This window comes from Euprymna scolopes, chromosome 38 (genome assembly GCF_053919585.1).
Source record: "Euprymna scolopes isolate OS-2025 chromosome 38, ASM5391958v1, whole genome shotgun sequence".
Classification (NCBI taxonomy): Eukaryota; Metazoa; Mollusca; class Cephalopoda; order Sepiida; family Sepiolidae; genus Euprymna; species Euprymna scolopes.
The window spans coordinates 70,703,887-70,721,270 of record NC_136519.1 but is presented as its reverse complement, the minus strand read 5'-3'; the positions used below and the strand labels follow the sequence as shown (position 1 = coordinate 70,721,270).

Genomic DNA, 17,384 nt, shown 5'->3' with positions numbered 1-17,384 from the left:
TGAAGAACTACTTGAGATGCTTTGGGATTTAGACAGCAGCTACAATGAGCTTCCTGACACCATCAAAGAAAGACATTCTCTCTTTTGTCACTGCCCACTGAAAAGCTGAGCGGAACTATCTTGATTTGAAGATATATTGTTGTAAGAAAACATTCGGCAACCAACAAACTTTCTTGCTTCATCACTTCCTTCACTGTGACGCTGTTTTAACTAATAATGTTGTTCAAATAAATTCATCATTTGCCATTCATGGAAGGACTTTGTTTTCCTTTCGTTTGAAGACCCTTATTCTTACAAAATACTGTAAGAGTTTGTTTTACAGTCCATGTGAATATTTTAGATTTATGAGTGGGAGATCAGTTTCGAATATAAATTTAACATAAAATGATCACTTATTTTACAACCAGATAACGTTTGAACATGTAACTGTTTAGTAAAATCTTAGATATAACCAAGTTCTTTTTTTGGGAGTGAAGTGAGGAAAGGTTGGGCTGTTGCCACCCGGATTTAGGTTAGTGGTAATGTTAAAGGATGGCTGTTGTTCTCTTTTTAAGTTTTTAAGTTTTTATTTATTTATTTTATTTTTTTTTTTTATAAAATATTGTGTCAATAACTAATTTTCAAATGATAAAAATTGATTATTTTATTCTTTAGTAAATTAGTAAATTTTTTCAGCATGCGCCTCACCTCACTAAAACACTCAATTTATCTCCCTTAAATATAATTCTAAACTGTTCCCATCTTGAATGTTTTTTTCACATTTCAGTCAATTTAAACTGACTTTCTTCATTATTAAGTTCTAAAATAATTTCCTCAAAATTTCCAAAGGTGTTCACACGTAATCGTCTAAATAAAGTAGAATCTCATTTGTATGTGTGTGGGGAGGTATTTAGCCTAGGAACCTCAGCTACCAATTAACCATAATTATTATAATCATCATAATTATCATTAGGTACCTCCAACGTTGCCTCAGTTTTACCCGCCCTATATGTAAACACTTTTTCTTGATAATTTTTTTCTCAATAATATAATTATTTGAATTACAACAAAAAACACAAGTCTAAAAAATAATTATTTTTAAAAGTGATATTAATTCAAATATTACGCAATATGAAGTTTAAGAGAAGATTTTTTATAACAGGTTTACAATACTAAAAAAAAATATATATATATTCACATATTTTAATATATGACTCTTGAGATAATAAAATTGCAAATTCCAAATCAGCCTAAAAAAATTGTTTTGATTTTATTATTTAAATTGATAGAGGGTGATCTTTATTCCAAATCAGCCTAAAAAAATTGTTTTGATTTCATTATTTAAATTGATAGAGGGTGATCTTTATTTTTTGCGCCCTTTTAAAAAAAAGTACAGAAGGCTGTAAGCAACATTATCTTTGGCTACATAAGTGTTTACAGAAGATATTAAAATTAATTTTATTTTATTATCTCTCGTTTCTGTAATTCGTTAATAAAAATGAATTTGTTTTACAAAAGGTAAGTCTTATAGTGTTTTTTTTACCTATAGAAAAAAAAAATCGTTACTTTCATTAAACATTATGACGCGAGTGTCCATCCACAGAAATTGACACAAACACACAAAATGATGACGTTGGTGTTAATGTGTACAATGCTGACGTTTTACACAACGCCGTGGAGATGCCTAATTATCATCATCATTAAAGCTTCCATATAAAATAAATAAAGAAGAAGAAGAAGAAGAAGAAGAAGAAGAAGATTAAAGTAAAAGTTAAAGTTAAAATAATTATAATATCACCAAATTATTAACTACTCGGAAATAAGAGGACACTCCGGTTTCGTTGTTAAGCGGAAATAAAAGCAAAACCGGCTTGTTGTTAACCGGAAGTTTCGATTTTGGTAGTGAAGACAACGACGCATGCTCAGTGCAGTTGTTGATAATATGTCTGCCACCGATGAGGACAACGAACTCCTCGACTTGTTGGTTCAAACACTCGAATCAAATGGAACTCTCAGCAAACTCAGGGTTCGTAAAAATTACAGAAATATTCGTAATGCAAATGAAATATCTTTTCCTTTGCATTATCTTTTGAAATTGCACGACGTTGTTTTATTTTGTTTTTAGTTTTACTTCCCACAACCATCCTTGTTTTTTCATCTTCATCAATAATAAATGTTGTTTTTGTTTTTTTCTTTTATTAAAAAAGTGATTATTAATTTATTTTGTTTATTTATTTATTTATTTTAGCGATTTCATGATTCGTTTTTTTCATAAATCTAAATTGTTTACAACGATTGAAATAATAGTGTATAGATCACCCCCATGGACAACTAACTATATTGTTTCGGTAAAATCCGATAACGAGTTCCGACAACAGCGGAAAGGCAACGACAAAAACAAAACAACAGCAAAAACAAACTGATTTTTTTCATTTTACTACGAAATTGACTTTTAATAATTCCGTTGTGCCCATTCCCACTTGATACAATGTTTCTGTCTTTATTTTTTTTGTGTTGCCACTAAAAATTAGGGGTAATGTTTAATGTAGGGGGCATTTTTGTTTTTCAACAATTGGCAATCATTATTGCTATTACCGACATAACTGTATTTCAAAAGAAAATACGGTGCTAATGCACTTATTGATCCGCGCTATTTTTTAAATACTATTTTCAAGTTTAATTAAAGTTTTATGAGGTCTGTTTTTATTAAATTGTGAAGTTAAAGTACAGAATATCTACAAAACCCCCTCCCCTCTCCCTCCCCATGTTAAGAATGGCTTTCGGAATAAAGTTATTTCAGCACGGATCAATAAGTGCACTAGTACCAAAATGATACGCAGAATAAGGACCGTGTGGAATTAATACGGTTATTATTGACAAATCCAGTCTTCACATGTAGAGTCGAGGGGGGGGGGTCTTTCTTTCTTTACTCTTTTGGTACTTCTACAGTTTATCGCCGAAAATGGAGACGCCATTTTTTTTATTCGGGCACCTGTTGTTAAAATCAGAGGGAAAAATCAGTATTTTAAACTATGACCGAAGTAGGAAATAAATAACAAAAAAATTACAAAAATGTTTTATTAAAATTATATTTTCTTACGCAAACTTTTCAATAAATGTCTTTACAATAATATTTTGATAGATTTTTATACAATAAATGTTTTGGTTTTCAAATTGCACTCGCCCAGTTTAAACAATTGAGTATGTCATTTTCATTTTCTGTTTATATATATATATATATATATATATATATATGCTTCATGAAAAGTTTTCCCATTTTCATTAATTAAATCGAAACATTTCCAATTAAACAATGACGGATATGCTCTATTTCACTTTCTTTATTTACTTTTTTCATAGTTCTTTCCGGAAGTAATTAATATCTAGTTTAATATTTTTGTTATTTATTTCCTACTTCGGTCATAGTTAAAAATACTGATTTCTCCCTATTCATTCTAATGACAAGTGCCCGAAAAAAATGGCGTCTCCATTCTTGGTAATAAACTGTAGAAGTACCCCCCCCCTTTTCTTTTTTAACGATTCTACTTTCACTTAATTTATCAAACAAAAGATACCGTAAAAAATTGAAGGTACTTATACATGGAAGGTACCGTGCTATTTTTTTTTTTTTTTTTATATATAGCATTTTAAAGTTAAATTCAAGTTTTATTAAATTGTTAGGTGAAAGTAAAACATCCTCCCTATATTAAGAATAGGTTTCTAAAAAAAAAAAAAAAAAAAAAAAAACGTTATTTCAGCATGATACCTTCTCTGCATAAATACCAAATTGAATGTGTGTGGTGTTTGGTCGACATTCACCGATATGCCTCGTGATGTGAGCATAGGTAAACTTTTCCCAATCCCTAACAAAAATATTAAAATAGAAGGTTGTCAGAAATGGCATTAAGACCAAGGCGAATTTTAAAAGTTCAATATGATTTTTATTTAATAATCTAAGACGAATGATGTTATTGTGTTGATGTATTTTTATTTGTGCGTGTGCTGGTTTAGCATGAGAGTCATGAAAGTGATAGAGTTTAAATGTTCAGGAAAGGAATATTTTGGCAATAAAGTTAATGTTTGTAACATCATGTATGGTCGCTAGGACTCTATGTATATTTGTATTTAGTCTGATAGGTTTTGAATTAAATGCGTAAAGAGAGAGAGAGATCCTGCTCTGACTGAGGCAAAATGAAATCGAAGTGTAAATGTTAATTCTCACTGCTTTGCTATTTCCATGTGGAGAATTTAGGTGCATGCACGCGTTTATAGCTAGTAGCCGTCGGTACAAAGGAAACCGGTTAAAAGAAAGAAAGGGCAAAGACTTCAGCGCGTTGCCGTGAGTGTGCACGAGTTGTACCGTCGAGGACAGTTCTTTAGCATGACAAAGAATTTCGTTTGGGTACGGCACATGGAAGCAAGTAGTAGTTTGAAGAGAAGCTTGTTTTGTACTCGCATTAGGCCTGCATAATCACTTAATATTTGTAGCGAGTCGCTACAAATGTAACTTGTAAATCCTATCCAAAACAATAGCATGTTCCATATTCTGCATAAGTATTGAAAAATTGATGTTGAAGTTCCTATTTACTTGTCTCTCCACAAGGGCAGAGTTAGACACAAGGCCGGTTTTTAATGTGGGGGGAAAAGGGACACTGTAGATAGAAACAAATTAAAATTGTCTCAGTTAGGAAGGATTTCTCATCCACTGACTGAGGACAGAAAAGGTCAACTGTAACATCAGAAAAGATACTACACTGTGATCTTGGCCCGAAGTTCGCGTAAATAGATTATGTATTTATTTACGAAATGCAAATTCTAACCAAAGTATCTTTTGTCTAGTCACGTGTTTACGTTAAGGTATCTGCTTTACTCGGAAGAATCGATATTTACTCTAACTTTAAAGGCTTATAACTTTTATTGCATGCTTTTTAGTGCTTCTTCGTTATTAGGTTAAAAATTGAGTAAAAATAGGGTTTGCTGGTGATATAAGAAAAATAAGGCATTCAAAATGTTTATCTTAAACATTATTATATGAGGAGTCATTTCGAGTAAAACTTTCATTTCTTTTACCTATATTAACTAGAGAAATGCACGATTAAAATGTGTAAGAATCAAAATAGCTGTCACTTGCAATTTCGTAAGCATGAAGCAGCCTTGACCTTGCTATCAAAAGCCAAGATTGAGTGGAACAGACGAAATGCAATTTTTTTTTCTTGAATTTCCTTGTTTCACTCGATCATGGTTTTTGATCGCAAGGTCAAGGCTGCTTCATGCTTACAAAATTGCAAGTGGCAGCCATCTTGATTCTTTAACACTTAAAATGTTTACACATTTTCCTCGTGCATTTCTCTAGTTTATATGGGTAAAATAAATTAAATTTTTACCTGAAATGACTCCTCATGTTTAAATAAGAAACATTTTGAACCCGTAAATCCTATTTAGCAACATTACCAAAAAGTGAAATATTGAATGTCAACTAAAACCACTGGTATCTACTTAATTATCAGGTCGAAATTACTAACATATCCAAAAATTGCGAAAAACGATTAAGTAGAAAATTAATTAATTATGGAAATAGTTTTAGAACTGAGTTACTTAAAGCGCAAAGTTATGAAATCACAGAGAGAGTTGATTGCGTGGACAAAAAAATTCAGTGTAGGCATTTTTTAAAGAATATTATTATTTGTAGAATCTTTTTGAGTTAAAATCTATTGAGAAATACACATTTTCTATTGAGAAATACTGTCAAAAATTGCATGACTTGAAACGTGAACTTTCATTGGTTGATAAGAATTTGATGTCATGTTTTATTACAGGCTTTTGATTGGTTGATTTAAATTCAAACCCACGCGCGTGGGTTGTTCAAACCAAAAACTTCAGTTTGTGTATATATTTCTCAAAGGAATAGACCATGTTTGTGTCTCTCCTTCAAGCATTCATAGTCATTAATTTAAGGGCGATTGGAGCCCTCTCTTCTCTCCTCAGTGAGACTATTCTACCTTACTAATTAGATTTTATTCCTTGACGTAATATCGTCTCCTTTAAATCGGCTAAAAATGTGTATATTGAAATTAACTATTCGGCGGAACTAACCAACCCCTTTCCTTTGGAATCATAATTAAATGGATTCATTTACCCAGAACATTCAAACTCTACTCAGTAAGGATTTTCTTATGAAGTTTCACCTACCAGACTTAGTCGAGATGCAAAATGATGCAACAATTTTGCAACCCTGAAGAAAGACGACTGGTTTTTATCTTACCGGGTAAGTTTATCTTTCATTTGTTGTGTCAATTTCTCTCTGCCAGTAGTTCTAAATTGAGAAATTAAATTTCTCACATAGTTATTTTACAAAATCGGTTTGAACAAAAGGCTGTAATAAAACCTGACATCAAATTCTTATGAACCAATGAAAGTTCGCATTTCAGGTCATGCAATTTCTGACAGTATTTCTCAATAGAAAAAGTGTATTTCTGGCAATACACTTTAAATATGTAAATAATAATGAATGACATGGCCAAAGGACCGAAAAAAATCAAGTTGATACTCTTTTTAAAACTAATTAAAAAAAAAAAAGTCAATATTTCTGAACAAATTTTTATTTTTTTATTTATTTTTTTTCAGGAAGATAAAACAATAAATTTTATCATATTAAAAGCAGAATAATACTTGTTTTTTATAATTTTTAATAGAAGTTTAAATTTTTCCCAAAATCAGTCAAGAACCAATTTTTTACTTAAAGATGTAAACAAAACTTTAAATATAAAAGAAAATGTTTTTAAATCAATGAAACTAATTTTTTATGTCTAAATAAGATTTAGGATGATTTGCTATAAGAATATGCAAAAATATTAGAATTTTAAAATCTGGACGTCAAATAGTTTAATTTTTTATAACAATTCAATAACTTTTTAAAAGTATAGAAAACTATACTGTTTACAAAAAACCTAAACTAGAACTGCTTTGTTTTCTGATTTTTTTTTTTTTTTACATCAACTATAAACTTGTGATATTATATTTCAGTTTTAATATCATTTTTAGTTTGCTCTTATAATTTCCAAATTTTTCCTTATATTTTCTTCAGAATAATTTATTTATTTATTAGTTTATTTAGAATAAATTCTATTATTTTCATAAATTGAATTTATTTTTAATTTCATGAAATCATTTTCTATTACTTATTTTCTAATTAATAACAAGTGAATCAAATTATTTTTCATAAACCAGATTATACTGAATTTTTCTCCAATTTCATAAAGATTTTGAAATTTATTTATTTATTTTTTTTTAATGGGTTCAGTATTTTATTGAATTTCATTTGAAAATAATGGTCAGATGATCACTTTTGGTCCACTTTGAAAGCTTACCTTCGTATCATCCTTTCATTGGTTGATTTGTGTCACCTGATGTTAACAAACATGCAGATGACAATCTCATGATTTTGAGCAGTTTTTCTTTAAATGAGTTTTGGGCGTTGATGAGAAAATTGTAGTGTGTATCTGCCATCATAGTTAAGGGGATCTCACGTAAACAATTGCAGAAACAAATATTGTAATTTTAAAACTTCCAGTTGTATATGTTTTTGTTTCTTTTTTTGGTATCGATTCGACAAAGCATTCTCTATTTAATGGTATATTTGCTTTAAAAATTATAAAATTAATTTAAAAAAATTTTAAAGTTGTGTTTTTCATAATAATGAAGAAAATAATTTTTAATGCTAATTTCAAAGATAATAATTATTTATAGTATATTAAATGAATTTCCCAATTCAAAACACAAAAGGTGAAAAATTAAATGCATTCTCAAAATTTGAAGGCATGCCATTTTTTTTTTTTCTCCATTCTCCTGCTCCCCCTCCCTCTTCCCATAAAGGAAGTATATGTCCAGGTCTGACCAAAAATGAAGAAGAAGGGGAGGGGTCTATATGCAAAAATAAAAGTATATGTATGTTGTGTAATTTAATAATTCTCTTAGTTTCTTCTATCAAGTTTTCTCAGTTGGTCATTTATTACTTTTTAAAAGGTATCCATTACAATATTGTTTCGGATTGCAACTAACCAGTCTAAATTATGTCTGCTGCATATTTAGTCACGTACTCAAATGCTTACCTTAAAAAACTTAGAAAGAATATCATTTTGGACAACTTACATGGTTCATGCAGCTGACACGCTCACTCAGCCGGTTTTTTCCTCGTCACCTGTATATACACACACACACACACACACACACATATATATATATCTCGAATATGAAAAATACACCTTTTATAAAGTTTGTTCTTTACTTAATCAGTGAAAATTTTATATTGATTAGATAATTACATGAGTTTTGGTAGATTTTAAAGAGACTGTTAAAACAAACTTTACAACTCTCCTCCATTTTGTCAGCCTAAAACTGCACTGTTTGTTCATTTTCACCAGGATTTGATGTCCCCTGGGGACTTTTGGGGCTAAATGCTGAACTTCGTCATTTTTTTCAATGCCTCATTCAGTGCACTCATGGGCTTATATACATGATTCACTTGTTTAAAGTAGTTTGGTCTTTTTCTTAAACTTGCCTTTACGGTAAATTTATATACAAAACTAATCCCCCCCACTCTAAATTCCACAAAAAAAAAAAAATCTCAATTGGGGGAGTGGAATTCAGCTGAAGGTACTCTCCCAATCTATCAATAATTATTTAAATATAACATTTTCAACTGTTCTTGAAAGTTCTCTGGTACACTTTAAAAAATCTGAAAATGATAGAAATTGGTGCAAAAATAATATTGTTTTTTGATGTTCAGCTTCATTTAAAAAAATGACATTATTTTTGCACCAACCTAATATTCCGTAGCGCAAACGTTTTTATCCAAAACTTTTCAATTTCCTCCAAAAACATAGGAAACATCTTTACTTCATCACTGTTAAGAAAACTATACAAAACAAATAGAAAAAAGACCCAAACGTTTGGGAGTTAATATCTTTAATATAGCCATTTCTACTGATGACGGATTGTTGACATGGACTTTGAAAATAACCATGTTGTAGTCTGTAGGGAAACCTGTCCATGCTAACATCTTTCACGGATGGAAAGTTCTTGGAAAGAAACTTGTTCATGGCAATTCTATTTGATTTTAGTTACAAAGAAAGGACAATTCTTTGCAGTGTTAGTAGCAGTTTTGGTGCTTGTGTAATTTACAGATTGTGCCGTGGTCTAATATTTCCTGCAGCAATCTGCAGGGACTGGGAGTTTGACATATTACCAAACAATAAAATTCAATGAGCGTCTACCAATAAGAGAGGATAAGTTTTCGGTGATTGTCAGAGGAAGGAGAGCTGCTTTCTGGATCAGTGGTGGGGTAGGACACTTAAGTTTAGATATCCTGCAAAAATGAATGAGGGAGGCAGCTAAAACTTTGAGTAGGGTGGAAGAGCTCATCATTTGTTACCTCCTCTCCCACAATGAAATGTTCACTACAACTGAGCTTGAGTACAATTTTTTTTTTTTTTTTTTTTTTTTTTTGATTTGTGCCCTGGAAAACCATCGGCAGAGCTTGATGGAGGGTACCCCTGTGAGAAGTGTAACAGAATCTGCTGCTCCTGCGTCGGTCTGCTCTGTCACAGCAGCAGCTGCCACCACTCAACATAACAACCTCCAGGTGTGATTCTCCATCGTCTACAGAGACGGAAGGACGCTAACAACAATAACAACTCAACATTTGACCCCCCCCCCAAAAAAAAAAAAAGTAGCGAAAGGTATGAATAGGCTCCAAGCAAAACAAGTCTTCCTCCCTAAAGTAATAAACAGGAGGAGATAGTGAAAATTAAGATTTCTTGACAAGATGATCAGAAGAGATGCTACATTTTGCTCTTAACCAGAGCAAAATGTAGCATCTCTCCTGATCATCTTTTCTGTCCTCAATCAATGAAGAAGAAATCCTTCTAGACTAAGGTGGTTTGGGGAGCTGGATTTTCCCCACATTAAAAACTGATCTTGAGTCTAATTCTGCCCTCATAGGGAGGCAATTAAATAGGATTCTGGATAAAAAAAGATGCTTAGAAGTAATCCACTTGAAAGAAACCCTGGACAAAAAAAGATAAATTAACTATCTCTTGCCTATTTAAAAGCTGATCAAAACCTCATTTTCCTCCTAAAATACCTCTTCCCATCATCACTTCTCTTTCAAATAGGGAGTATAAATAAACATAAGCCTCATTGAAAGATCGTTTAGAGAGGAGTTTCACCACTATTGAAAAAATGTGTTTTCTAGGGTGGGGTCGGGGGGAAGATAGGTAGCACAACAAATAAAAGTGCTAAGTGATAATCGGTTGAATATGACAGTCTTCTGGAGGTTGAAGGTTCAATCTTCAATATGGGCAATATTATGAATACAGTTAATTACTTAAGGTTTCTGCTGGATTATGACTGATGGAACAAGAACAAGCTACCCCCGTGGATTATATATATATATATATATGGGAGTTCCATTCTAAATTTTATACAGATTTCTAAGTTTGACAAGATAAACATGTAGAAGATGGGAGATTACATTGGCTGAAATGTTGTGAGAATAGTTAAAAAATGAGAACAGTACTCTGAATAATCCACATAATCCAAAAGAAAATACCCCCCCCCCCGCTTCTCTCCCTCCCAATCATGCACAGGCTGTTGGCCTACTTTTGGAAATCCTGTTTAGACATGTATTGGTTGAATCCATAATTCCACGGTGAGATTGATAAAACCCTCATTTTTCTATGCTAAAAATGGAGAATAAGCACCACTGTGGAGTGCATTGTGGAATGATGGAGTTTATGTAGAAGCAGAAATATAAACGAAACAATTTTTTTTATGCAAATACTCAATGACATGAATGAAACTTTTTTACTATAACTTGCATTTTGTCTGTTTTTCGGATAGTGGTAGTCTTTTTTTTTTTTTTTTTTTTTTTTTTTATCTTAGAAAAATCCTAAAAGAAAATATCCTCTTCACTACCTTCTCCCACCCTAATGTAACCCTCCTCTCTCTTTTGTGAAAACTCAAATGTCTCCCCTCCCAAAATGAAAACCCTCTTCATCCTTGGAGACAGAAGCCTCTCTGTAGAAAGAGGAAGGAAAATGTCATTTTTTCTTGTAGAGAGGTATGCCATATTTCTGCTGATCGTAATGAGAGGATTAAGGTTTATACAAACAAAATGCAGACTTGAAACTCCTGGCCAATGATTTAACTATGGAGGATCCACTAAACTAGTTACTGTGGTGAGGCCAATAGAGGACTCTAGTGTGGGAGATGTTAGAGGAAGTATGCTTTGATGTATTGCCTTCTCGAACCATCTTCAAAGACGAACTTGAAAAAAAATGAAAAGTTTTGTTGAGTAAATTCCCCCTCTCCTTTATAATATAGGGTATAGTCTATATTTGATCACAAGATTACTAAGAAAAAAATAACCGAAGCGAAGTGTGGTTGACAAAGTTCTGTGACAGTCAAGCCTGGGTCTTCTGACTGGCATGAAAGAGGGTTGTGTTTTGCTTCCACATACAGTCAATACACGGTTTCACTGCAGATAATAGTGTTCATGTAAAAAAGTAGAATGGCATAATGTCATCTTTAGTTAAAAACCCTGGTATTCTGATGATATCACGTTTTTGGTCATGCGTTTTTACCCTTTCTGTTTCCCCTCTTACACCCCCTCTCTTATGCTCCTCCCTCCTCGCACCATCCAAAACATGTGTGTAGAGATGAAAAGTGCACGGTAACAAGCAAGCAAGATTTCATCATTAAAGTTTAGTAATATTTAACACTAGCAAGGAGACCCAATGTTGCCCAGGATTGAATGAGGATCAATGACCGTTTCACCTTCCCATATTTTTCTTGTCATCAGAATCAGTGAAATCACCTATTGTTTAATCAAATCAATCGATTGATTGCCTGCTCTAGTTTGGGATCCATCGCAGTGTACCGGGAGGAAGCTTCACATGCCTTCCCACAGTGACTTAGTCCACAATACATTGTAGTCTACGTTGCAATGTAGAGAACTTACTGTTTTTTATAATTTTTATATATATATATATATATATATATAGAGAAAATAAAAAGGAACAAACCGTATTATGTGTTCATCAACGTTTCGTCTTTATTTCGAGACTTCTTCTGGATGAATAAGATTAAGAAACCAAAAAATATACCAGTACAAAATATTTGAAAATGTTTCACGTGCACAGTGTGACGCAGTTCTATTTCAAAGAAACGGAAAATTGATGTTGGAAATTTTCCGTTTCTTTGAAATAGAACTGCGTCACACTGTGCACGTGAAACATTTTCAAATATTTTGTACTGGTATATTTTTTGGTTTCTTAATCTCATTCATCCAGAGGAAGTCTTGAAATAAAGACGAAACGTTGATGAACACATAATACGGTTTGTTCCTTTTTATTTTCTCTATTTTGTCGGAATACTATTTCCATTATTTTCATCATATATATATATATATATATATATATATATAATGGCTTGCATTAAAGTTTAAAATGCAAACTCAAGTATCATGGTTCAATTCCGCTCTAAACAGAAACGTTCATTTTGAACGCACTCTGTCATATCAAAGAACCTACTGTTAATTTTATATTCCAGCCCTTTCGGCTTGTGTGGTAATAAAACTTCTCAAATGCACTTGTGATGTTTAGCTGTATAAGGTATTAACTTTGATTGAAATCGCCTGTTCATTCTTTCCTCATATTTTTTCGATTATCAAGATTTATCAAAGACATTATGGCATAAAAGCTATCTAAGAACACTGCCAGACACAAAAGTACACTTGTGAAATTTCATAGAAAAATCGACCCAGCCATTTTCGAGTCCATAGGGAACAAACTCACACACACACACACACAAAATTCCTTTTATATGATAGTAGAAGATAGATAATCAATATGGAATGAATTTATTATAAAAAATATTAAGTGGGGGATCATTTTTATGTTAATTTATGTTGTAATGTGGACTCTTCATTGTTGTATTGTATATGTTGTAATGAATGGAAAAACAGGTCTGAACATTTTTCAAGCTTGATCTCCCACTCTTGTCAAATAACATAAGATTAATCAACCTGTTTTTTTCCCTTTTACCCTGCGTGCGTTCACATGTTCATTATAAACAAACCTCAAAATCCTTTGAAAGAAAAGAGAACATCTTGGAAACAAAGTAGATGGATTGATTTTTTTTTTTTTTTTTTTTTTTTTAAATAAAAAAAGAAAAACATTGAAAAGTGGAAAAATTTATTATTAGCAAGATTCTATGGAAATTCCACACTTTTCATTGTAAGTATTTTGTTTTGAAAGTTTCAAATAAGATATTAGAACTGGAGATTAGATTTATTTTATCTAGTCCCTAACTGGCGTTGCCCGGTAGTGTATTTACTTTCAACTTGTGCCTTTTTTTTTTCTTGAACTATCCCGATGTTTTTTTTTATTTTAAAAAAAAAAATCTTTTTAATCAAAAAAGTAAATCTGTTTGGACAATTTTTTTTTTTTTTTAAGATTGCTTTTGAAATGTAAGTCATTTTAATTTTAGAAAAAAAAAAAAAATGACATGTTGCAAAAAAAAAATAAAATAAATAAAATAATGGCAGTACCAATTCAGAAAAAAAGCTTTGAATTGTAAAAACTTGTGGACGAAAATGAAGAGCAGGGTTTCTGATACCCAATCCATAGAAGTCTTGAATTGTAAAAGCTAGCAAACAAAGCCAACGAGCAGAGTTCTTTCCTATGTGAAGGAAGATGGAAATTTATGTGCAGGAATTCTAAAACAATCAGTATATTTTGTGAAATGATTCTGATTTATGATTGGTTGGTAGCAGAATGCGATTCTATCTGATTGGTCAGTTTTTATTACCCATGTTTATAAACAAAATAAATAAAATATAATATATATGTTTATAAATATAATCTTCCAATTTTTTTGGAACTATGCCCTTATAGTTTAACCAAAAATATAGCAACAAATTATTTTGACTTGGACAGGAATTAAAATGAATTAAATTTTATTCTTCCTCACAACATGCTGTAAAGATCTACAAGAAAAAACTGGACCACAATCAAGTATTGATTTTGTAGGGAGAAAACTATCAATGACAAAGAAATGATAAAAAAATAACCTGATTTTACTTAATATGTTAGAAAAAAAGTCTTGCTGTATTTACTCTATTTCGTCCTGCTACAATAACATCATTGATGGTTTGGACATGTGGCTTATCGCCTGGGGTGGTGCAAGTGCATTGGTGGACGACTGTGGACCAAAACAATAACCGTTAAGGAGGACTTGATTGAACTCTCAGGTTCACAGGTACTTGACCTTTGACGGTGGAAGAGCAAGTGGCTAGCTATCTTGTGCAACCTTGCTCCGGACTATCATGCACAGGCCACCATGATTTGAAATATAGTACAAGTTTGGAAAGAAATCCACTCACCCAACCCTGGTGAATGCTGTTGCAACAGCAATGACCTTATTTTTCCCTGAAGACTTTACTTTCATGTTCGTTCCATAAAAAAAGAAAAAAAAAATGGGAATTAAAATGTGTTATTCCCAGAAAAGTACAAAGTATCCACCCCCAATAAAATGTCACCCATAGAATTGTTAATAAAACTCAGAATTGTTTTTGCAATTCAATCATATTGGGCACATATAAACTTCAGTTTGTTCCTGACTTTTTTTTTTTTCTTTTTTTAAATTCAATTTTCCCCCCAAACAAGGCACAGGGCCACTTTGAAGTAGGAGGCTAATATCGGGGACAATAAGTTGCAGGGGTATTATGAAGAGATGAGTAGCAAGATGTTTGTTCACATTACACTTGAACTTCTGCATGTCAGTACAGTTGGGAAAGCAGAATCCCGACAAGGAGTTCCAAAGTCTTACAGTTCTGGGGATCTCTACTGTAAAGGGGTGGGATTTAGCTGCTTGTCGGGGGTATTCTTGTCGAGGGGGTACAGCATTCACCATTAAAGTACTTGTAGAACAGGCAGAGGGATGCAACATTTCGTCGATGGGACAGAGGCTGAAGCCTAAACGACAGTTCAGGACCTATCAGGTTGGCGACTCTCTTTTGAATCCTGTCCAGGAGTGAGAGACAAGTAGTAGATGCACCAGCCCAAATGTGACAACAGTACTCCATACATGGGCGAATGGTGGTCTTATAGAGGTACAAGATACTTTCAGGTGTAAGTAGTTTTCTAGCACGGTAGAGAGCCCACCTTCCTCGCAGCAGCCTTGGCAATGTTCTCAATATATCTATTTCAGTTCATGTTCCCTGTAAACGTTAGGCTGAGGAGTTTAAAGGAAGTACTTTCGGGTAATGTGTTCTTGGCCATTGCTATTGGTGGTAGAGAAGGTTCCTTGTAATTATTGAAGGAGACAAGCTTAGTCTTGGCAGTATTGAATGTAACCATCCATTTTTGTCCCCATTCCACTACAGATTGGAGGTCATCCTCTAGTGTTTCTGCCATTTCCTTGGATATGTGTTCATTTGTTTTCCCCTTGTGTTTGTTATAGAGAGTGGTGTTATCAGCAAATTTACCCATTTTCGAAACAATTTTATCAGGGAGGTCATTTATGAATATCAGGAATAATAAGTCCAAGGATAGATCCCTGAGGTACTCCTGCATTTATATCATATTGTTTAGATGTATGACCGTTGAGGACAACCTGGATTTTTCTCTTACTTAAGGATTTAATTACATTATGTATTCTTCCAGTGATACCATATGATCTAATTTTCATTAGAAGATCACCGTGCCACACTCTGTCAAAAGCGTTAGATATATCGAGGGCTACCGCTCTACCCTCCACTGTTTTGTCTAGTGAACGGTATATATGTTCAGAGATTACAGTTAGGATATCTGCTGTGGAATGGGCTTGCCTAAACCCATATTGATTGTCGGTCAGGAGTTTAGCAGCTGTAAGGTGATGGACTAGAGCTTAATTAAGGACTCAAATATTTTGGCAAAAAGCAGAAGACTAATGGGGCGATAATTTAATGGGTCAGTTCTTTCACCAGAATTCTTGAAAATTCGTACCACAGAAGCGGTTTTCCAGTAGTCAGGAAAGCAAAAGCAAGATTTGTTTAGGCATTTATTGAAAAATTTGGAGAGAATTGGAGCAACCTCAGCGGAACATATTTTTTTAATAGCACAGCCGAGATGAGATCCGGTCCACATGCTTTTGAGATGCCTAGGTTTTTTATGATACCATGTACCTGAGAAGGGGTGATTTTCAAATCATCTAGTGTGGCGTCTGTCCGTAAAGGAAAGTCATGGAGGGAGTGGTGTACTGAGTCCAATGTGGAGTTAGAGGCAAACTGACTGGCAAATAGGTTAGCCTTCTCTGTTGCCGTGCAAACAACCTCACGATTGTTTGATAGTGGGGGAATCATTGACTGCCCATTATTTACTACACTATTGTAGATATTCCAAAAATCACGGGTTCCTAATTTCTGTGCTTCGATGGATTTTCTGATAGTTTCAGTGTATTCAGTCTTAGCTGTCACTATTACAATTACTTCAGCTTCTATATATTTCTGTCTGTTTAAACTGGACTTAATGTCGGTTGAATCTGTGGTACGCATGCTGCCTTTGAGAAATGGCAGCTGCACAAGTAGAAGTAAACCACTAGGGAGAGTGGGGCTTGCTATAGAATTACCGTGTGGGAACATGTGCTTCAATTGCAGTTTTGAACCATTCAGTGGTCTCATTTGCGCACTGTTCAGCTGGAAGAGGCAATATTTCCCCCTTGGGCATCTCTGATGAGATCTCTGATGGCTTCCCAGTCAGCCTTTTTGGAATACCTCGTTTTGAGCAGTGGGTCTTCAGTTTTGGTTTGAGAATTAAGAGCGATTTCTACCATTATCATAGCATGATCAGCATTCTCGAGTGGGCTGTGAACATTCGTTATCAAGAACTGTGGTCAGAAATAGATCTAGAAGTGAGACATGTTGATCTTGCTGGTTTGGGAAACGTGTTGGAAATGTAACCATCTGTGATAGGGAATGAGATATAGAAAAGTTATGTGTTGTGCTAGCAGCTACGTCTGTGTAAGTAGAGAATCCAAGCCTGTTACTGTGGTGGACATTGAAGTCACCGAATACATGTACTTGTGCGCTAGTATCTAGGGAGAGTGCTATATCTATGCTGTCAGAGACTTTGTTTATTAGGGTACAGTCCTGAGTTGAGGGTGAGCGGTAGAGAAAATACAAGTAGTTAATATTATGATGTATGTTTAGTCTGAAACACATAAAGGCCTGGTCGTCTGATTCAAGTTTTTTCTCTAGTCAGGGGGAGGGTGTTACGAATATAGACTCCAAGCCTGTGCATGTGTCTGTCTGAGTCCTTACGGCAGAGTGGGAAATAACCAGGCATGTTAAAGTGGTTAGAGGGAAT

At 33.4% G+C, this 17,384-nt stretch overlaps 1 protein-coding gene across 4 annotated transcripts in view; it reads left to right on the top strand.

The window, feature by feature from the left end:
- Nucleotides 1–1,858: 1,858 nt before the first annotated feature.
- Nucleotides 1,859–17,384, top strand: part of LOC145263176 (uncharacterized) — a 256,016-nt gene continuing 240,490 nt past the window's right edge. For all 4 annotated transcript variants that reach the window (XM_080120215.1, XM_080120213.1, XM_080120214.1 and 1 more), the window contains exon 1: nt 1,859–2,005. In XM_080120215.1, coding sequence (XP_079976341.1) covers nt 1,898–2,005 — 108 coding nt within the window. In that variant the 5' untranslated portion in view covers nt 1,859–1,897. The remainder of the gene's footprint in view (nt 2,006–17,384) is intronic.